Source organism: Sciurus vulgaris (assembly GCF_902686455.1).
Source record: "Sciurus vulgaris genome assembly, chromosome: 11".
Classification (NCBI taxonomy): domain Eukaryota; kingdom Metazoa; phylum Chordata; class Mammalia; order Rodentia; family Sciuridae; genus Sciurus; species Sciurus vulgaris.
In genome coordinates, this window is record NC_136472.1 from 120,589,441 (window position 1) to 120,612,638 (window position 23,198).

General features: G+C 36.6%; 1 protein-coding gene across 4 annotated transcripts in view; it reads left to right on the forward strand.

Annotated features, from left to right (window-relative positions):
• The window catches only part of CCDC15 (coiled-coil domain containing 15), a 73,768-nt gene that overhangs the window by 24,832 nt on the left and 25,738 nt on the right, over window positions 1-23,198 (forward strand). For 2 of the 4 annotated variants that reach the window (XM_079104333.1, XM_079104332.1), the window contains exons 12-13: window positions 7,099-7,191; window positions 15,175-15,278. In XM_079104333.1, coding sequence (XP_078960459.1) covers window positions 7,099-7,191; window positions 15,175-15,278 — 197 coding nt within the window. Of the gene's footprint in view, window positions 1-7,098; window positions 7,192-15,174; window positions 15,279-19,243; window positions 19,392-23,198 lie in introns of all 4 variants that reach the window. The other 2 variants (XR_013757773.1, XR_013757774.1) reach the window with 2 other exon arrangements.

Sequence of the window (23,198 nt, forward strand, 5' to 3'; positions counted from 1 at the left end):
GCACATGCCTGTAATCCCTACGGAAGCCTGAGGCAAGAGGATCTTCCTGAGCAATTTAGGAAGACCCTGTCTCAAAATAAAAATAAAAAGGACTGGGACTGTAACTCTGTGGTAGAGCACCCCTCGGTTTAATATCTAGTACCAAAAAGAAGAAAAGGAAAAAAAAGAGCAGAATGAAAAGGAAGCAAAGAGACAGAAAGTAAAATTTGGACTGAGGTTTCAGGACTGAACTGCTGCTCTGAACTGCTGTGACTTTTAGTTTATAAAGTTGACCTAAAGGTATAGTGTCATGTTTTATTCAGCATTGTCATTTATATAGCCTGCACTGTGCCAGCCTCTTTTCTACCTAAGGTCTTTTGCATATCATTTTTCCTTTGCCTAGAGAGTCTTCCCTTTTTCCTTCACAAATCTGATCCCTTCTTATCCTTCAGTTTCAGTTTAAATGGCAACTCCTTAGAAGAGACAGACCTGAACACCTCAAAAATAGATTTCCCTTTTCTGTTTTTCTGTCTTTGCATTGTTTCCTTCATTCTCAGTGCAATACAACTTGTAATTATTTGTTTATTTATATATGTTCTTATTGTCTAGAGATTTTCTGCTGGTTGGTAGACTTCATGAATGATGTATCACATCTTTTTTTTTTTTTTTTTTTAACTGTTACATAAATAGCATTTGGCAGAGTGCTTGGTACCTAGTAGTAAATGTGTTTCAAATGAATTAGCCAGTCAATCAAATATTTGTTGAGCACTGTTAGGTGTTAGCCATTATTTAAGTACTAACTAGCAAAGATTCAGCTGTGAAGAAGGCACCAGCACTCAATCTCAAGAAGAGAGACTGACACATAACAGTTATGAGGCAACATGATCCTGATAGAGAATGCATAGGGCATTCACAAAGCACATGAGAGGGGTTCCTACTTCTGACCATTCAATTCATTGTACTCCTTTGATGGTCTGAACCTCCTCTTCTTGTCCTGCCATACAAGCCCTGAAAATTGCCAACCCTGGAACAGTCTTTTCCCCTTTTGCATTCCCAAATAATCCAACTTTATTATAGAATACATTTTAATAGTGTAAATTAATACTGTGTTCATTCATAGGGTTTTCTATAACTGGGTTTTAGTACTGCTTAGCATTTTTCTTACTTCTTCCCTGCCAGTTTCCTTTCCAGCACCACACTGTCTATTCTAAACCTTAAATATTACTGAAACTTCCTGCTGTACTCTCATAGTCTCAGATTTCCTAAAGAAAATAGAAGCTATCATATCATAAATGCTTTAAGCATTTTCTTTTTCTTCCTTTTTTTTTTTTTTTTTTTTGCCATTATTACCTATTCCTACCATCTCAGAAAAAAAAAAAAAAAAAAAGAATTATCTCTTTTGGAGTTCTTATTCTGGATTCTCTTGCTTTTCTTCTTAGAGCCTTGCTCTGTTCCACTAAAAAAAATTCTCCCTTGAGTTTTATAGACGTATAAAACTGATTATATGATTAAATTATATATGATTGAACATATATAATTTCCTCATGAAACTTCTGTTTTTTGCTTTTTTCTGGTGCTGAGGATCAAACTTAGAGCCACACAACTGGTAGGCAATCGCTGTACTCTTGAGCTACATATACCTCTAGCCTATAACTCTTCTGTTTTTGATATGTGTGATTATGTTGTAAATAAAATTTTATTTGACCACTGCCAATTTCTTGAAAGAATAAACCATGTTTACTATCCCTGTTTTACTATAATCTGACATCTATCCCCACCAATACTCTTGAACTGTTTTTTTGTTTGTTTGTTTTTGTTGTTTGTTTGTTTGTTTTAATCTAGCATTGCACAGGTGAGGGCTTGGGTATGTGAACTGTTCTTTACAAGGTTACCACAGGGTCTTCCTTGTTGATAAAATAATTGAAAATTTTCATTTTTTATGTTATTGACTTCTCTATATTATTTGAATCTGTCGACAGCTTGTTTCTTGAAATAGTTCCTTCTTGCCTTCTTGTAACACTAGTCTCCAGATACATTCCAGACATTCTTTCTGAGCCTTCTCTACCTGAGCTTTCTTGTTGGTATTCTTTAGGCTGTGTTCTGTTCTTCAAGCCATCCCTTAACATTCTCTCTCTTTCAGTGATATTTTCTTTGACTTCTGCTACTCCTCGATAGGGTGATTTTGAAATCTGTCTTTTGGATAGATCTTTCTTCAGAACTCTAGACTTCCAACTTCCTGATGATCAGCTCAGCTCCACAAATATGTCAACCAAAGGTGTTCAAAACTGAGCACATCACCTATTCCAAAGCAGTTTATCTACCCATTTAATCATACCAGCCAAAATTCTAAGTATTATCTTTACATTTTCTCTCTGCCTCAACCTTAAGGTCTGTTGATTATACCAGGTTCTGGCGGTTTCTCATTTTAAACCTTCCCTTTCCTTTCTGTTCTCATTAGCTCAGGCTCTGATCATTTCTCATCTGGTCTATTATATATAGTAGTCTTCTGTTTTACTTTTCTCAGTCTCTCTGCTTCATTCCAACTTACCTTTCATAGTACTTCCAGAGAACCTTTTATTTTTAGAAATTAGTTTAATTTTAGTGTCTAAAAATAGTTAATGAGAATGTATTTTTAATAATTTTAAAAACACATAGAAGCATAGATAGTAAAAATGTCAAAGTTATCTTTGACTATTTTATTTCCTCAACCTTTCCCCATCTCTGGACATATCAACTCTCAGCACTTTGAAGTTCATCGGTCTAGATCATTTTATTTGCATGCACCTACTTATGTGCATGTCATATGCATATCAGTTCTCTTGACATAGTTTCAGTGTTGTGCACAAGTCACTAGGCATTCCAGGTATTTCTCTTTCCTGTAACTAAAGAAAACTTACTAATTAGGAGGGGGTGTGAATGGTGTTATTCTCTGATATTTTCTCTTATTATTCTTTTCAAGCAAAGTTGACTTTTTTGGGAGGGAGTTCAGGAGATGGAACTCAGGGGCACTCAATCACTGAACTCCATCCCCCACCCCTTTTTGTATTTTATTTAGAAACAGGGTCTCACTGAGTTGCTTAGTGTCTCACTGTTGCTGAGGCTGACTTTGAACTCGCTATCTTCCTGTCTCAGCCTCCTGAGCCTCTGGGCTTACTGGCGTGTGCCACTGCACCCGCTATAACTGATTTTTGTGGTGATTTTGTATCCTACAACTTTGCTGAATTTATGTACTATTTCTAACTGTTCTTTTGTGAAATCTTTAGGACTTTTATAGGCATATTTTCATCAATTCCCCAAACTTTTTGTCAAATAATTAATATACATAACTTTGTTTTGTAAATATTTCTGTTTAAAGACACCTTACTTAATACATATGGTTGATCTATTAACTTTGATCTCAGACAGTAGCACTATAACTCATGCCTGAATGAAGCTTATCTAACATACATTTTCTCTGTAAGGCACATCACAGCCTTTGTTGGGTGCTGTGAATTTAACCTACATCACAGCCTTTTGGCTTAGGAATAATAGTATGTCAGCACTATTTCTGGGACTTTCTTAAACAGTGAAATCACAAATAAAAAACACAAAAATACAAAAAACTTGGCATTAAATAAAATGTAAAAAGGATAGTTGTGGACTAGGCATGGAGTTCAGTGGTAGAATGCTTGCCTAACATGGGCAAGGCCCCGGGATTGACCCCCTAGCAAAAACAAAGATACTTTTTTATGAAAACAGTAAAGCAGAACATCTCCTATAGGACCTCAGTTCCCAACATGCTTGTTGGATTACTCAACATTTCCTGACTCTGTTTATGTCTACAAATTTTGCTTATCATTGTGAGTATGGTATTACCTATAAATTTTAATGAATAGGCAAAGTTGCAAATATAGAATTGCAAATAATGAAGATTAACTGTAATTCATATACCATCCAGTTGACCTATTTAAAGGATACAAGTCAGTGTTTTTAGTATATCCACAGGGTTATGTGAATATCACTGCAATCAATTTGGAAACATTTTCTTTTTTATTTTTTAGACAGTGGGGATTGATCTAGGAGTGCTTTACCCTAAGCTATATCCCCAGGCCTTTTTATTTTTATTTTGAGATAGTATTCATAAGTTGCTGAGGCTGGTCTCCAACTTGCAGTCTTCCTCCTCAGTCTCCTGAGTTGCTGGGATTACAGACATGTAACTTGAGTACGTTTTTATCACCTCTTGAGTCTCCTATTCCCAGTATCAGCTACTGCCCTTTTCCCTTAGCTCCATGTCTAGCCCTAGCAACTGCTAAGCTATTCTTTTTCCATAGACCCTAATCTGGCTATTTCATTTAAATGAGGTCATGTAATATTTGGTGTTTTATGACCGACTTCTTTCATTTAGCATAATGTTTTCAAAGTTCACTGATATTATAGCACATAACAGGACTTCATGACTATTAATTGCTGAATAATTCCATTTTATGCATATAGCACGTTTTATTTATTCATTGATGATATTTAACTTGTTTCTACTTGACTTATGAATAATGTTGCTGTGAACATTTGTGTACATGTTTTTCTATGGACTTATCTTTCATTTTTCTCGAGTATATACTTCATAGTAGAATTGCTGGGGCAAATGATAATTCTGTTTTTATTTACCTTTTGAGGATCTAGCAAACAAATTTCCAAAGTAGCTGTAACATTTTTTTGTTTCCATCAGTAGTGGGTGAAGGTTCACATTTCTCTGTATCCTCACCAACACTTGTTTGCTTATTTGTTTTGGGGTGCCGGGTATTGAACCCAGGAAGTCTTGCTGCCAGGCAAACACTCTACCACTGATTAATACCCCCAGTCCCCATATCTTCATTTTAAATTATTTTTCATCCATGTGGGCATGAAGTGCTGTCTCACTGTACTTTCAGTTTACATTTTCCTGATGGCTAATGGCATTAAGCACATTTTCATGTGCTTATTAGCCATTTGTATATTTTTGGAGTACCGCTATTAGATCCTGTGCCCATTTTATAATTGGGTTATTTGTGTTCTGATCATTGAGATGTGAGAGTTTCTTTTTTAAAAGTTTTATTAATGCATTATAGTTATACATAATGGGCTAATTTGCTCTATTTCTATCGCCCGTACCTTACCTTTCCTTCTCCTCTTCCCTCCCCCAGTTCCTCTTCCTCCACTCTACTCATCTCTTTCCTGCTTATTTTTTAAATTGGCATTAATTTTAATTATAATTATACATAAAAGTGTGATTTATTGTGATATATTTATACATGCAAAATTGGGTTAGTTTCATTCCCTAGTACCTCCCCTTTCCCTTCGAGCTCTTTCCATTATTCTACATTATGAGAGTCCTTAATATGTTCTACATACAGTCCCTTTTAAAAAAATACAAGTTTTGCGAATGATTTCTGCCACTTTGCAGATTGTTTTTTCACTTTTTAAAATGGTTTCTTTGTAGCACAAGGTTTTGTTTTTTTTTTTTTTTTTTTTTTTAAGTCTATAAGTTTCTACTTTGGCAGCTTATGCTTTTGGTCTCATATCTAAGAAACCATAACTTAATCTGGGATCTTGAATATGTACTTCTCTGTCTTCATCTAAGAATTTTTGTAACTCTTACATTTAGGTCTGTAATTCTTTTGAGTTAATTTTTGTATATGGTATAAGGAAATGGTTCAGCTTTAATATTTTGCATGTGGATAGCCAGTGTTTCAGTGTCATTTGTTGAAACACATTTGTTTAAAAGACATTGTATTAAAAGAAATTGTTTAAAAGACATTGTTCCCATTATATTATCTTGGTACTTTGTCAAAAATCAGTTGATTGTAAATATAAGTTTTACTTTTGAACTATCAATTCTGTTCCATTCATCTATGTCTATCCGTATGCCAGCGAAAGCTGTCTTGATTACTGTGGCTTTGTAATGAGATGTTGGGAAGAGGGGGTCCTCTAGTTCTTTTTCAAGAGTATGAGAGCTATTCTCGGTTTTTCACATTTTCATAGAAATTTTAGGATAATCTTGTGAATTTCTGCAAAGAAGCAGCTGAAATTTTGGTGGAAATTATGTTAGATTTGTTGATCAGTTTAGGGAGTACTGCCATCCTAGCAATATTAAGTCTTCCAATCCATGAATGTGGAATGTTCTTCTATTTTTTTTTTTTGGTGTTTTTTAATTTCTTCCAATATTTTGTAGGTTTCAGAGTATAAAATTTATATTTCCTTGTTAGATTTGTACCTGTTATAGCTTTTTTGATGGTGTTGTCAAGAATGTTGTCCTTAATTTTGTTTCCAAGTTGTTCATCACAAATATAGAAATCCAATAGATGTTTACATATTGATCTTTTATCCTCTTACTCTGCTGAAAGATAAATAACTTTTAAACTAAAGAGATAAAAGTGTTAAACTTTATCTCCAGAAGGTTAGAGATCATAATTTGGCCCATATAATGTCCAAGTAGGTATACCAACTTACAAAGTTTTGCTAATAAATATGGTGGGAAAAGAGGCCCAGTGTTCTCTATGCCATACCAATTGATTGATATATTTCCAGACTCTTATTCTGAGTTCATGCCCATCAAGAGAGTTGTGTAGATAGAATGTAATTATACATTTGAGATTTTTTAAACATATTTTTTTAGTTGTAGATGGACACAATATCTTTTGTAAAAATTTTAATTATTTTTATGTGGTGTCGAAGATTAAACCCAGCTCCTCACATGTGCTAGGCAAGCACCTACCACTGAGCTACAACTCTAGTCCCCACATTTGAGATATTAAGGGATCTAGCTTTATACCTGGATTCAAGTGCAAGCATACTGTGATAGTATGATTTCAAGTGACCACTTTAAAACAACTTTTATTCTGAACATTTTGATTTGTTATTTGTTCATTCATGGTTTTTATCTGAACCTTTTTGTCTTTATTTTCCTTTTTTCATTTTTTGTTGGTTGGTTAATTCCTTCTGAAACTACTTTCTTTCCTTCCTTTTCACCTTTACTCTTTTATGTTTAGTTTTATCTAATAAAGTCGGAAGTTGGAGGAGAAAAGAATCATAGATAAAAATATCAAAAGGGTTCATACAACTAGCTTGGTAATTTTGTCACTGTGTGACTGGACTCTTTAACAGGTTTATAATGAGCATCAGTCAGGACTGAGCAATGAATTCCAAACTCAATTGGCATTTCAGTCTGGAGTAGATCAAGAGGAAGACAAGAAAGAGGTATGTAATGATTTTGCTTTTGAACTTTATTATTTCTACAGTGATGATATATATGAAATTAGAAACAGTTTCTCTGTCTTAATAGAGCTAATACTACAGTTGCAAAGAAGTTGCTTGAATCATTATAAGATGTTAAGTTTGTCTTCCAAGTTCCTAGGCTTTAGGGTACATTGATATGAAGTCAAAGAGCTGATCCAAGTAAATTTATCCAGCTATTATATATTTATCCAGCTATTATATATATTTGCCACTATAACTTGTTTAAATGAACATTTTAAATTTATGATTTCCTCTTTGTTTTTCCTTTTCAACTTAAAGTTAGTTTAAACTGTTTTTTTTTTATTGTAAACAAATGGGATACATGTTCTTTCTCTGTTTGTACATGGTGTAAAGGCATACCATTTGTGTAATCATAAATTTACATAGAGCAATGTTGCCTGATTCATTCTGTTATTTTTTCCCTTCCCCCCACCCCTCCCACCCCTCTTTTCCCTCTATACACTGCTTCCTTCCTCCATACTTGCCCCCCTCCCTAACCCTAACTCTAACCCTAACACTAACCCTTCCCTCCCTCCCATTATGTGTCATCATCCACTTATTAGCGATATCATTTGTCCTTTGGCTTTTTGAGATTGGCTTATCTCACTTAGCATGATATTCTCCAATTTCATCCATTTGCCTGCAAATGCCATAATTTTATCATTCTTTATGGCGGAGTAATATTCCATTGTATATATATACCACAGTTTCTTTATCCACTCATCAATTGAAGGGCATCTAGGTTGGTTCCACAATCTGGCTATTGTGAATTGAGCAGCTATGAACATTGATGTGGCTGTATCTCTGTTGTATGCTGATTTTAAGTCCTTTGGGTATAGGCCAAGGAGTGGGATAGCTGGGTCAAATGATGGGTCCATTCCAAGTTTTCTAAGGAATCTCCACACTGCTTTCCAGAGTGGCTGCACTAATTTGCAGCCCCACCAGCAATGTATGAGTGTACCTTTCTCCCCACATCCTCGCCAACACCTATTGTTGCTCGTATTCTTGATAATCGCCATTCTAATTGGGGTGAGATGGAATCTTAGTGTAGTTTTGATTTGCATTTCTCTTATTACTAGAGATGTTGAACATTTTTCCATATGTTTGTTGATTGCTTGTAGATCTTCTTCTGTGAAGTGTCTATTCATTTCCTTAGCCCATTTGTCAACTGGATTATTTGAATTCTTGGAGTAGAGTTTTTTGAGTTCTTTATAGACTCTGGAGATTAGTGCTCTATCTGAAGTATGATTGGCAAAGATATTCTCCCACTCTGTAGGCTCTTTCTTCGCATTGCTGATAGTTTCCTTTGCTGAGAGAAAGCTATTTAGTTTGAATCTATCCCAGTTATTGATTCTTGCTTTTATTTCTTGTGCTATGGGAGTCCTGTTAAGGTAGTCTGGTCCTAAGCCGACATGTTGAAGATCTGGACCTACTTTTTCTTCTATAATCTGCAGGGTCTCTGGTCTGATTCCGAGGTCCTTAATCCATTGTGAGTTGAGTTTTGTGCAGGGTAAGAGATAGGGGTTTAGTTTCATTCTGTTGCATATGGATTTCCAGTTTTCCCAGCACCATTTGTTGAAGAGGCTATCTTTTCTCCATTGCATATTTTTGGCCCCTTTGTCTAGTATGAGAAAATTGTATTTATTTGGGTTTGTGTCCGTGTCCTCTATTCTGTACCATTGATCTACCTTTCTAATTTGGTACCAATACCATGCTGTTTTTGTTACTATTGCTTTGTAGTAGAGTTGAAGATCTGGTATTGCGATACCCCCTGTTTCACTCTTCCTGCTAAGGATTGCTTTAGCTATTCTGGGTTTCTTATTCTTCCAGATGAATTTCATAACTGCTTCCTCTATTTCTGTAAGGTACGTCATTGGGATTTTAATTGGAATTGCATTGAATTTGTATAGTACTTTTGGTAGTATGGCCATTTCGACAATATTAATTCTTCCTATCCAAGAACATGGAAGATCTTTCCATCTTCTAAGATGTTCTTTAATTTCTTTCTTTGGTGTTGTATAGTTCTCATTGTAGAGGTCTTTCACCTCTTTTGTGAGATTGATTCCCAAGTATTTTATTTTTTTTGAGGTTATTGTGAATGGGGTAGTTTTCCTAATTTCTCTTTCTGAAGATTCATCACTTATGTATAAAAATGCTTTGGATTTATGAGCATTGATCTTGTAACCTGCTACTTTACTGAATTCACTTATGAGTTCTAAGAGTTTTCTGGTGGAATTTCCAGGTTCCTCTAAATATATAATCATGTCATCAGCGAACAGGGATAGTTTGAGTTCTTCTTTTCCAATTCATATCCCTTTAATTTCTTTGGTTTGTCTAATTGCTCTGGCTAGAGTCTCAAGAACGATGTTGAATAGAAGTGGTGAAAGAGGGCATCTCTGCCTTGTTCCAGTTTTTAGGGGGAATGCTTTCAGTTTTTCACCATTTAGAATGATATTAGCCATGGGCTTAGCATAAATGGCCTTTACAATGTTAAGGAATGTTTCCACTATCCCTATTTTTTCTAGTGTTTTGAGCATGAAGGGGTGCTGTATTTTATCAAATGCTTTTTCTGCATCTATTGAAATAATCATGTGATTCTTGACTTTTTAAGTCAATTGATATGGTGAATTACGTTTATTGATTTCCTGATGTTGAACCAACCTTGCATTCCTGGGATGAAACCCACTTGATCATGGTGCACTATCTTTTTAATATGTTTTTGTATGTGATTTGCTAAAATTTTGTTGAGAATTTTTGCGTCGATGTTCATTAAGGATATTGGTCTGAAATTTTCTTTCCTTGATGAGTCTCTGTCTGGTTTAGGTATCAGTGTGATATTGGCTTCATAGAATGAGTTTGGGAGGGTTCCCTCCTCTTCTGTTTTATGGAATACTTTGAGAAGTATTGGAATGAGCTCTTCTTTAAAGGTTTTGTAGAACTCGGCTGAGAACCCATCTGGTCCCGGACTTTTCTTTGTTGGTAGGCTTTTGATGACTTCTTCTATTTCAGTACTTGAAATTGGTCTATTTAAATTGTGTATGTCCTCCTCGTTCAGTTTAGGCAATTCATATGTCTCTAGAAACCTGTTGATGTCTTCGAAATTTTCTATTTTGTTGGAGTATAGATTTTCAAAATAGCTTCTAATTATGTTTTGTATTTCAATCCTGTCTGTTGTGATATTTTCTTGTTCATTCCGAATTTTAGTGATTTGGGTTTTCTCTCGTCTTCTCTTTGTTAGTGTGGCTAAAGGTTTATCGATTTTGTTTATTTTTTCGAAGAACCAACTATTTATTTTGTCAATTTTTTGTATTGTTTCTTTTGTTTCAATTTCATTGATTTCAGCTCTGAGTTTAACTATTTCCTGTCTTCTACTACTTTTGGTGCTGGTCTGTTCTTCCTTTTCTAGGGCTTTGAGCTGTAGTGTTAGGTCGTTTATTTGTTGAGTTTTACTTCTTTTATTAAATGCGCTCCATGAAATAAATTTCCCTCTAAGTACTGCTTTCATAGTGTCCCAGAGATTTTAATATGATGTTTCTTGGTTCTCATTTATCTCTAAGAATTTTTTAATTTCCTTCCTAATATCTTCTGTTATCAATTCATCATATAATAGCATATTGTTTAATCTCCAGATGTTGGAATAGTTTCTGTGTTTTACTTTTTCATTTATTTCTAACTTCAAACCATTATGATCTGATAGAATACATGGTAGTGTCTCTATCTTCTTGTATTTGCTAACATTAGCTTTGTGGCATAATATATGGTCTATTTTAGAGAAGGATCCATGTGCTGCTGAGAAGAAAGTGTATTCGCTCTTGGTTGGATGGTATATTCTATAAATGTCCGTTAAGTCTAAATTATTGATTGTGTTATTGAGATCTATGGTTTCTTTGTTCAATTTTTGTCTGGAAGATCTGTCCAGTGGTGAGAGAGGCGTGTTAAAATCACCTAGTATTATTGTGTTATGGTCTATTTGGTTTCTGAAATTGAGAAGGATTTGTTTGACATACATGGATGAGCCACTGTTTGGGGCATAGATGTTTATGATTGTTATGTCTTGCTGATTTTTGGTTCCCTTAAGCAATATGTAATGTCCTTCTTTGTCCCTTCTGACTAACTTTGACTTGAAGTCTACATTATCTGAAATGAGGATGGATACTCCAGCTTTTTTGCTGAGTCCGTGTGCACGGTATGTTTTTCCCCATCCTTTCACCTTTAGTCTATGGGTATCTTTTTCTATGAGGTGAGTCTCTTGTAGGCAACATATTGTTGGATCTTTCTTTTTAATCCAATCTGCCGGTCTATGTCTTTTGATTGATGAATTCAGGCCATTAACATTCAGGGTTATTATTGAGATATGATTTGGTTTCCCCGTCATTTGGTTCATTTTTAAAATTTTATTTATTTATTTGTTTGACACAACTTTGTTCCTCCTTTATTTGACAATTCCTTTAGGATAATTCCTCCCTTTGTTGATTTGCTTCTTTGTTTTTCATCTCTTCCTCATGGAATATTTTGCCGAGAATGTTCTGTAATGCTGGCTTTCATTTTGTAAGTTCTTTTAGCTTTTGTTTATCATGGAAGGATTTTATTTCATCGTCAAATTTGAAGGTAAGTTTTGCTGGGTATAAGATTCTTGGTTGGCATCCATTTTCTTTCAGGGCTTGAAAAATATTGTTCCAGGCCCTTTTAGCTTTTAGGGTCTGGATTGAAAAATCTGCTGATATCCATATTGGTTTCCCCCTGAATGTAATTTGGTTCTTTTCTCTCACAGCCTTTAAAATTCTGTCTTTATTTTGCATGTTAGGTATTTTCATAATAATGTGCCTTGGTGTGGGTCTGTTGTAATTTTGTGTATTTGGAGTCCTATAAGCCTCTTGAACTTGATTTTCCATTTCATTCTTCAGATTTGGGAAATTTTTTGTTATTATTTCATTGAATAGATTGTTCATTCCTTTGGTTTGTTTCTCTAGGCCTTCCTCAATCCCAATAATTCTTAAATTTGGCCTTTTCATGATATCCCATAGTTCTTGGAGATTCTGTTCATGATTTCTTACCATCTTCTCTGTTTTTTCAACTTTGTTTTCAAGGTTAAATATTTTGTCTTCAATATCTGAGGTTCTGTCTTCCAGGTGTTCTATCCTACTGGATATGCTTTCTATGGAGTTCTTAATTTGATTTATTGTTTCCTTCATGTCAAGAATTTCTGTTTGGTTTTTTTTCAATATCTCTAACTCTTTATTGAAATGATCTTTTGCTTCCTGTATTTGCTCTTTTAACTGTCGATTGGTGTGATCATTCAATGCCTGCATTTGCTCTTTCATCTCATCATTTGCTTCCCTGATCATTTTAATTATGTACATTCTGAACTCCTTTTCTGTCATTTCTTCTGCCATGCTGTCATTGGATTTTATTGATGTAACATCTAGATTTGTTTGCAGCATTTTCTTTCCTTGTTTTCTCATATTGTTCAGGTATCAGTGGACCGCTGAGATATTGCAGATTTCCTCTATTGACTTACAAAGTCCTTGAAGATTTCTATATATATTCCCTCTTAGCCTTCAGTAGGCTGAAGTCTTGGAGGAAGTTGATAATGCGGTCCTCCACAAGGAAGCTGCCTCTCTAGGACAGGTGGCCTTCAGGTGGGGTATATTCCCTGCTAGTGGGCAGAGGTGCCTCCACTTGTTGACCAATGGTCATCCAAAGGGGAACTAGGCTGCGGGCTGAGACAAGGCCTGTTTGGGCCTGTGTCTCTGGTTTTACCGTCCTTGTGGGGAAACCTCACCCGGCAGGGAAGACTCACCCGGTGGGGAGGTCTCGCTGGTCAATTCCCTCCTAGAGGTTCCCCTCAATTTACAGCTACCGCCTGGGCTGGGCTGCCTTCCTCTGCAAAGTTCCCAGGGGCCTGGCCCTACCTCCTGGGCCTGGGATCCTCACCCTTCGCAGATGAATCTCCTTAGGCTGCCCCCCCTCAGAGAATCTGCCCGCCGCCCTGGAACCTTTGCTCCACCCCTAAGCATGTCTGTGTGGGGCTCTTCAACCAAGAAGCCTCCTAGATCCTGGGACCCTGCTCTGCACCTAATCGCCTGGCTATGCGGCCCCTCCTCGGAGCAGCCACCTGGGGCCCCGTACAATCGCTCTGAGTCCCAGAGACCCGCCACACGCCTCTTCCTCCAGACAGCCGCCCAGTATTCCGGTGCAGTCACTAGGAATCCAAGCAACTCACTGCGTGTCTCCTCCTCCCACCAACCACCCGTAGCCCGGGGCAATCAATCACTCCGAGTCGAAGTGACCCGCCCTGTTCCTCCTCCTCCTCCAGGTAACCCCCTGGGTGTTCAGGAGCGGTCGCTCTGAGTGGCTCTGAATCCACGTGACCCGCTGCACGCGTCCTCTGGGCAACTGCCCGGAGCTCTGGTGCGGCCACTCGAGACCAAGCGATCCACCGCACTTCTCCTCCAGGCAGCCCCCCTGTGTTTAGGAGCGGTGGCTTTAAATCCAAACAACTCACCAATCGCCTCCTCCTTTGAGCAGCCGCCTGGAGCTCTAATGCAGTCACTGCGTGTCCAAACGACCCGCCGCGCTCCTCCTCCTCCTCCTCCTCCTACTCCTCTGGGCAGGCCCCGGTGTTCAGAAGTGGTCTGAGTCCAAAAAGCTCGCCACGCGGCTCCTCCTCTGGCAACCGCCTGTAGCTCTGGTATAGCCACTCCGAATCCAAGCGGCCGCGCTTCTCCTCTTCCTCCTCAGGGCAGGCCCTGGTGTTTTGAGTCCACACGGCTGTCCTCGCTGCTCCTCCCCTGGGCAGCCACCGGAGCCCCAGTGGTTGCTCTGAGTCCCAGCGCTGTGCTGAGCGGCCTCCTCTACGACGCTCCCAGTTGTCCGAGTTCAGTGCTCCAGCGGGGGGAGCGGCGTCTCGCCGGGCAGCTCTACTTCACAAAATTCCCTGCATTCCGGGACTACCATCCCATCCGGGACGCCTCCCCAACGGGAGAGATTCACCCGGCTGCTTTGAGTTGGTCCCAAGTCTCTCAATATTTCCTCTTTTGAATCCTGAGACCTGGAGCAACATGAAATGCAGCCACCCTCTAGGCCGCCATCTTGAAAAACCAAACTAACTGTTCTTAACCCTGGCCTTTGTACCAGAATCAGTTGTGGAACTTTTTTCTAAAACCATATGCTTGTTGGGCTTGGTGGCACATGCCACCAATTTTTTAAATGTGTTTAAAAAAAAAAATACCACTGGTGAGTCTGATGCATCAACTGCTATGTAGACTTTCTTCTTTTCTTTCTTCCTTCTTCTTCCCCCCACCACCTGCAGTACTAAGGATTGAACCAGAAGCGTTCTATCTTTGAGCTATATCTGTTGCCTATTTTATTTTATTTTATGACAAGATCTTACTAAGTTTCCCAGGCTGACCTCAAAATTTTGATCTTCCTACATCAGCCTCCCAAGTTACTGGGATTACAGGCGTGCTACACTACATCCAGCCCATTAAGACATTTAATAATTTATACCTATTGTAAGCATAGATATGCTTTAACCATTTGAGTATCCTGTGTCCTTAAAAGAGAATATATAAATGCAGAGGTATGAACAGATCCATACAGTGTAGTTGCACTTGCTTTACTAAACTTGTTTGATTTATGAGTATGGTACTCTGATGTACTTCAACCCTTCTGTTCCCTTCCCTGCCGTGTCAGGCTGGGCTTAGAATGTGTTTTTGTGATGTGACTCTAATTTTGAAAGTTTAAAGGAATTTTGTTCTGTTACAAAATAACTCCTACCTTCTTTCTGTGGCCCTGCTTTTATGGTACTTATTACTTGGGAATATAGAGTAAATATGGTATATATATCTTACCATATTAAATATAATGATTTCATTAAGTACTATTAAAAGGGTACTGTACTAATGCCAAACTAAATTAGCATTGCTTTCAACTTCTTTTTAGCGTCAAAAGCAGTATCTAAGACACAGAAGACTTTTCATGGATATTGAGAGAGAACAAGTTAAAGAACAAAAAAGACAAAAGGAACAAAAGAAGAAAATTGAAAAGTAAGTTCTTTGATATGATCTTAATTCTGAGTCTTAAATTACCTGTTAAGATGTTTTTGGAGGCTATCTTAGAAATAATTAGGTACAGGTTGGGAATGCTGCACCTCAGTGGTAGAGCGTGTGTTTAACACTAAATTCAATTCCCCAGCCACATCCCACAAAGGAAAAAAAAAAAAAAAAATCTGGCAATGATATTGCCTTCAGATTCACACTGGAAACAACTATTTTTGATCTGGGTGGAGTACTGATGATGGTGAATAGCTTTGTATTTTTTGTTTGTTTGATTTTTTTGATAGACATTTATTTGTTTAGAGCTACTTTAGGCTGATAGCAAAATAGAACAGAAATAGAGCTCCCGTATACCTTCTGTCCCCACACATGCACATGTTTCCACACTAGTACAGTTTGTTACAATTGATAAACCTTTATCAACACATTATTATCACCTAAAGTTCATAGTTAGCATTAGGATTCACTCTTGGTGTTGTATTTGATAAGTACGTAATGATTGTGTTCATATACATGTCATACTGTGTTCTGCAGTTTCTCCCTGTCTCCTATATCCTAGCAACAACTTATTTCTTCACTGTCTCCATGGTTTTGCCTTTTCCAGAATGTTACATAGTTGAAATCATATAGTATGTATAAACATTTTCAGATTGGTTTTTAAACTTGATAATATGTATTTAAGATTCCTCCATGCCTTTTCATGACTTGCCTAGTTCATTTCTTTTTAGCACTGAATAATGTCCCATTGTCTTGGTGTATCACAGTTTAGTTATCCATTCACACACTGAGGATATTTTGGTTTCTCCCAAGATTGGCAGTTATGAATAAAGCAACTATAAACATCTATGTGCAGGTTTTTCTGAGGACATGTTTTAGCTTTTCTGGGCAAATACCAGGGGGTATGATTGCTAGATCATATGGAAAGAGTATGTTTATGGAGAGAGTATGTTTTAGCTTTTTAAGGAACTGCCAAACTCTCTTCCAGAGTAATCCATTTTGCATTCCAACCAGCAATGAAAGAGAGTTCCTATTTTGCCACATCCTTGCCAGTATTTGGCCATTCTAATAGGTGTAAGAATAGTGGTATCTCATTATTGTTTTAATTTTCACTTTTCTCATCACATGTGATATAGAGCATCTCTTCATAGGCTTATTTGCTATCTACCTATCTATGGTGATACATGTTAGGTCTAAACATATTTATTATGTGGTACTGGAGATTGAACCCAGACTCTTGTTTATACTAGTCAGTGCCCTACCATCTCTAACTCCCTCTTGCCTGTTTTTAGATTGGGTCATTCGTGTTCTTAAGAGTATTAAGTTCTGGGGTTGGGGTTCTGGCTCATTGGTAGAGTGCTCACCTAGCATGTGTGAGGCACTGGGTTCCTATCCTCAGCACCACATAAAAATAAAAAATAAAATAAAGGTATTCTGTCCATCTATAACTAAAAAAAAATTTTTTTTAAAGTCTGAAGTTCTTTATATATTTTGAATAATAGTTCATTCTCAGACATGTTTTGAAAATATTTTCTCTCAGTCTGTGGCTTGCTTTTTCATTCTCTTGACAATGTCTTTTGCAGAGCAGAGATTTTTAATTTAATAAAGTCCAGCTTATAATTCTTTTTCATGGATTGTGCCTCCAGCATTATCTCTAAAAAATCATTGCCATAACCCAAATCACCTAGATTTTCCTTCTGTGTTATCTTCTAGAAGTTTTATAGTTTTGCATATTACATTTGTCCATTTTGGGTTCATTTTTGTGAGAAGTGTAAGGCCTGTGTCTGTAGGTTTTTCTTTTCTTTCTTTTTTTTTTTTTTTTTTTTAATATCTATGTCTAGTGGTTCCAGAAACTTTTCAAAGATTGATTGACTATGTTCGTGTGCTTCTATTTTTAAAATATTTTCTGTTCCATTCATCCCTTTGCACATTCTTTTGCAATGCCGTACTATCTTGTAGTAAGTCTTTGATTCAGGTACTTCCAGTTTTCCGGCTTTGTTCATCTCCTTTAATATTATGTTGGATCATTTGCCTCTTGATATCAACTTTAGAATCAGTTTGTCTGTATCCACAAATTTTCTGGGATTTTTATTGGAATTGTGTGAATCTACAGATCAAGTTAGGAAGAACTGACATCTCACCAATTTTTAGCCTTCCTATCCATAATTATGGACTAGCTCTTCATTTGTTTAGTTTGCTTGTGATTTCTTTCATCAGTTTTATAGGTTTGCTCATATAGATCTGGTACAAATTTTTTAGATTAATACCCAAGTTTTTCACTTTTTGGGGTTCTAATGTAAATGATATATTATTTTAAATTCTGAATTCCACCTGCTTATTCCTCACTATAAGAGTGATTTCTTTTTGTATATTAACCTTACTCTTATTGTTAATTGTGTTTTTTAAGTGATTCTTCTGGAATTTCTAAGTGGCCATGTCATCTGTAAACAAAGACAATTTTATTTCTTCCTTTCAAATCTGTGTATCTTTTATTTCCTTTTCTTGTCTGATTGTATTAACTAAGTCTTCCAGCACAGTGCCGAAAAAGAATGGTGAAAGGAGGTATCCTGCCTTGTTTATGATCTGAGCAGGAAAACTAATAGTTTCTCCCCATTAAGTATGATGTTAGCTGTACATTTTTTATAGATGTTTTTTATTAAGTTGAAGAAATTCCTTTCTACCAGTTTTGTTTTGATGCTGGGGATGAAACCAAGAATCTCACACATGCTAATCATGTTGATTATGCTTTATCACTGAGCTACATCCCTAGCCAGGTGTTTTTTATTATACAGGTTTTTGCTGAATTCCCCTCAGAGCTCAACCCCAGTTGCCTTCGTAGGACCACTTGACTTTGAAACAAAGCATAAAAAGTTATAATAAAGTTGGACATATTAACACATGTCTATAATCCCATTGACTCTGGAGGCTGAGGCAGGAGGATTGTAAGTTTGAGGCCAGTCTCAGCAACATAGTGAGGCCTGAAGCAACTTAGTAAGACCTCGTCGTAAAATAAAAAATAAAAAGGGTAAGGCGCCCCTGGGTTCAATCCCTAGTACCTCCCCTCCCAAAACAACATTACAATGAAATTTCATGGATTGAACGTGAAGATTCATGTAGTCAGATGTCATTTACCTATGCATAAGAGACTAAGCAAGAGGCAGTAAGTGAAAATACTTTGAAGGTTGTGAAGTGCTTTAAGATATAAGGCAATAATACATATTATATATAATATTTAATAGAAATTGCTATTCAGTTTATTGTGATGTATTAGAATGGATTCAAATAGCCTGATGGGTAGTCTTTGGACTTAAAAGTTTCCAAATTTTTTTCAATGCTGTTTTCACTCAGTGAAAGGAAATTAACCCTTTAATTAGTAACCTTTTTCTTCTCCAGTATTATTAAGTTTTCCTCCATCTTAATGGATGATTATTTTGGTAATAGAAGTAGTCTTTATTTAGAAGAATTCTTTTAAAAAAGGAGAAGTGCCCCTAGTGTAGCAACATGGCAAAGGAAATAGTTATTGAATTCTTTTAAGTGTTTTCCGTTTTATTTTTATTTATTTACAGTTTATTCACATGATCATTCCAGCTCTCCTCTTTTAACATTTGTGGGTCTGGGCTAGAGACAAACTGCAAACTTACATCTAAATATTTCAAAGTCTTAAACCAATCTGTAAGCTGCTAAATGAATTATATTTTCCTACCTTGACAAATATGATTAATTATGACCTGGAAGACCAGGTTTCAACTCATAATTATTGGATGCCTCTGAGTTACATTTAAGAACATGACAGTATAAGAAGTGACAGCCTCAAGCCCTCCCCCTTTCTTTTTCTGCTAATTGCTTTATTTCATACTTTAAAGAGTCTTGAATACATATATGTTAAGCCCAGCCCACACACCCAAGTTCTGAACACATGTCCTGCAAATATTCATCCCTTAATATTCCACTAAACCTAGGTATACACATCAGAGATGCAGTCTGCTCTCAGGAAGACCTGTGTGGGGAACAGGACTGTCTAGGCCTTGAAAATGGAAAGTTGAAATAAAGAACTCCAGGGGCCTGAGTACCTGGAGCAGAGTCTAGAAGAGCAGGCATAGGCTTCAGGTAAGCTTTTCCCCCTACCTGATCAGTCTCTGTGGCCTATGTAAAGAAGTATGGCCAGAGGCAGGCCAAAGCAGGACTGTAAAAAACTATGTGCTCCAAGGCAGGGTCTCCTTTCTTATCCAGGTCTAAGATTGATTTTGCATTTATTTAGAAAACATTAATTTCACATTTTCCTTATCATAAGCATTCTACTACACTCCCTTGATATAGAGATAAAATATATTTGCTCTTCTTGAAAAACTCAAATTTTAAGTTTGGTAAGGGGACTGAGAAACAAATGTATGCAAAGAAATAATATAATTTGCATAGTTACAGAAGTAGGTACAGGGTTCATAAGCATACAGAAGAAAAAATTATTGATTCTATCTGGGGAGTTAGAGAAGTAATTATATTTCACTTGGGTCTAGGTATATAAATATATGTTTGTTGAGGATAAGAATGGTAGATTAGAAAACCAACAGAGTCAGGGTGAAAGGTAACAGTAATATCTCTGCAGTTTTGGAACTTACAGGGGTCTTTATATGTTATCTTATTTGGTACATTTTTTAAAATTTATTTTTATTGTAAACAAATGGGATACATGTTGTTTCTGTTTGTACATGGAGTAACAGCATACCATTTGCATATTCATACATTTACATAGAGTAATGATGTTTGATTCATTCCGTGATTTTTTTTCCTTCCCCCCTCCCCTCCCACCTCTCTTTTCCCTCTATACAGTCCCTCCTTCCTCCATTCATGCCCCCCTCCCATCCCCATTATGTGTCATCATCTGCTTATCAGTGAGATCATTCACCTTTTGGATTTTTGAGATTGGCTTATCTCACTTAACATGATATTCTCCAATTTCATCCATTTGCCTGCAAATGCCATAATTTTATTACTCTTTATAGCTGAGTAATATTCCATTGTGTGTGTGTGTGTGTATATATATATATATATATATATATATATATATATATATATATATATATATATATCACAGTTTCTTTATCCATTCATCAATTGAAGAGCATCTAGGTTGGTTCCACAATCTGGCTATTGTGAATTGAGCAGCTATGAACATTGATGTGGCTGTATCTCTGTAGTGTGCTGATTTTAAGTACTTTGGGTATAGGCCAAGGAGTGGGATAGCTGGGTCAAATGGTAGGTCCATTCCAAGTTTTCTAAGGAATCTCCACAGTTTTCCAGAGTGGCTGCACTAATTTGCAACCCAACCAGCAATGTATGAGTGTACCTTTTCCCCCACATCCTCTCCAACACCTATTGTTGCTTGTATTCTTGATAATCGCCATTCTAATTGGGTGAGATGGAATCTTAGTGTAGTTTTGATTTGCATTTCTCTTATTACTAAAGATGGTGAATATTTTTTCATATGTTTGTTGATTGCTTGTAGATCTTCTTCTGTGAAGTGACTGTTCATATCCTTAGCTCATTTGTTGATTGGGTTATTTGTATTCTTGGTGTAGAGTTTTTTGAGTTCTTTATATATTCTGGAAATTAGTGCTCTATCTGAAGTATGATTGGCAAAGATATTCTCGCACTCTGTAGGCTCTCTCTTTGCATTGCTTATAGTTTCCTTTGCTGAGAGAAAGCTATTTAGTTTGAATCTATCCCAGTTATTGATTCTTGCTTTTATTTCTTGTGCTATGGGAGTCCTGTTAAGGAAGTCTGATCCTAAGCCAACAAGGTGAAGATTTGGACCTACTTTTTCTTCTATAAGATGCAGGGTCTCTGGTCTGATTTCAAGGTCCTTGATCCATTGTGAGTTGAGTTTTGTGCAGGGTAAGAGATAGGGGTTTAGTTTCATTCTGTTGCATATGGATTTCCAGTTTTCCCAGCACCATTTGTTGAAGAGGCTATCTTTTCTCCATTACATATTTTTGGCACCTTTGTCTAGTATGAGAAATTTGTATTTATTTGTGTTTGTGTCCATGTCCTCTATTCTGTACCATTGATCTACCTGTCTATTTTGGTGCCAATACCATGCCGTTTTTGTTACCATTGCTTTGTAGTATAGTTGAAGTTCTGATATTGCGATACCCCCTGTTTCACTCTTCCTGCTAAGGATTGCTTTAGCTATTCTGGGTTTCTTATTCTTCCAGATGAATTTCATGATTGCTTGCTCTATTTCTGTAAGGTACATCATTGGGATTTTAATTGGAATTGCATTGAATCTGTATAGCACTTTTGATAGTATGGCCATTTTGACAATTCTGCCTATCCAAGAACATGGGAGATCTTTCCATCTTCTAAGGTCTTCCTTAATTTCTTTCTTCAATGTTTTGTAGTTTTCATTGTAGAGATATTTTACCTCTTTGGTTAGATTGATGCCCAAGTATTTTATTTTTTTTGAGGCTATTGCAAATGGGGTTGTTTTCCTCATTTCCCTTTCAGCTGTTTCATTGCTTGCGTATAAAAATGCTTTAGATTTATGCGTGTTGATTTTATAGCCTGCTATTTTGCTGAATTCATTGATGAGGTCTAGAAGTTTTCTGGAGGAGGTTTTTGGATCCTCTAAATATAGAATCATGTCATCCGCAAGTAGTGACAGCTTAAGTTCCTCTTTTCCTATTTGTATCCCTTTAATTTCTTTAGTCTGCCTAATTGCTCTGGCTAGAGTTTCAAGGACAGTGTTGAATAGAAGTGGTCAAAGAGGACATCCCTGTCTTGTTCCTGTTTCTAAAGGGAATGGTTTCAGTTTTTCTCCCTTAAGAATGCTCTTGGCCATGGGCTTAGCATAAATAGCCTTTACGATGTTCAGGTATGTTCCTACTATCCCTATTTTTTCTAGTGTTTTGAGCATGAAGGGGTGTTGTATTTTTTGATGCTTTTTCTGCATCAATTGAAATAACCATATGATTCTTATCCTTAAGTCTATTGACACGATGGATTACGTTTATTGATTTACGAATGTTGAACCATCCTTGCATTCCAGAGATGAACCCCACTTGATCATGGTGCACAATTTTCTTAATATGTTTTTGGATACGGTTTGCCAATAGTTTGTTAAGGATCTTTGCATCTATATTCATCAAGGATATTGGTCTAAAATTTTCTTTCCTTGATGTGTCTTTTCCTGGTTTGGGTATGAGGGTGATATTAGCTTCATAAAATGAGTTCGGTAGGGTACCCTCCTTTTCTATTTCCTGGAATACTTTGAGAAGTATTGGAATGAGTTCTTCTTTGAAGGTCTTGTAGAACTCGGCTGAGAATCTGTCTGGTCCTGGGCTTTTCTTGGATGGTAGATTTTTAATGGCTTCTTCTATTTCATTGCTTGATATTGATCTGTTTAAATTGTGTATGTCCTCCTGGTTCAGTTTAGGAGGAGCATATGTCTCTAGAAATTTGTCAATGTCTTCAGTAGTTTCTATTTTGTTGGAATACAGATTTTCAAAGTAGCTTCTCATTATGTTCTGTATCTCAGTGGTGTCTGTTGTGATATTTCCTTTTGCATCATGTATTTTAGTAATTTGAGTCTTCTCTCTCCTTTTCTTTGTTAGTATGGCTAAGGGTTTGTCTATTTTGTTTACTTTCTCAAAGAACCAACTTTTTATTTTGTCAATTCTTGAATAGTTTCTTTTGTTTCAATTTCATTGATTTCAGCTCTGATTTTAATTATTTCCTGTCTTCTACTACTTTTGCTGTTATTCTGTTCTTTTTCTAGGGCTTTGAGTTCTAATGTTAGGTCATTTAATTGTTGACTTTTCATTCTTTTCTGGAATGCGCTCCATGCAATGAATTTTCCTCTTAGTACTGCTTTCATAGTGTCCCAGAGATTTTGATATGTTGTATCGTCGTTCTCAT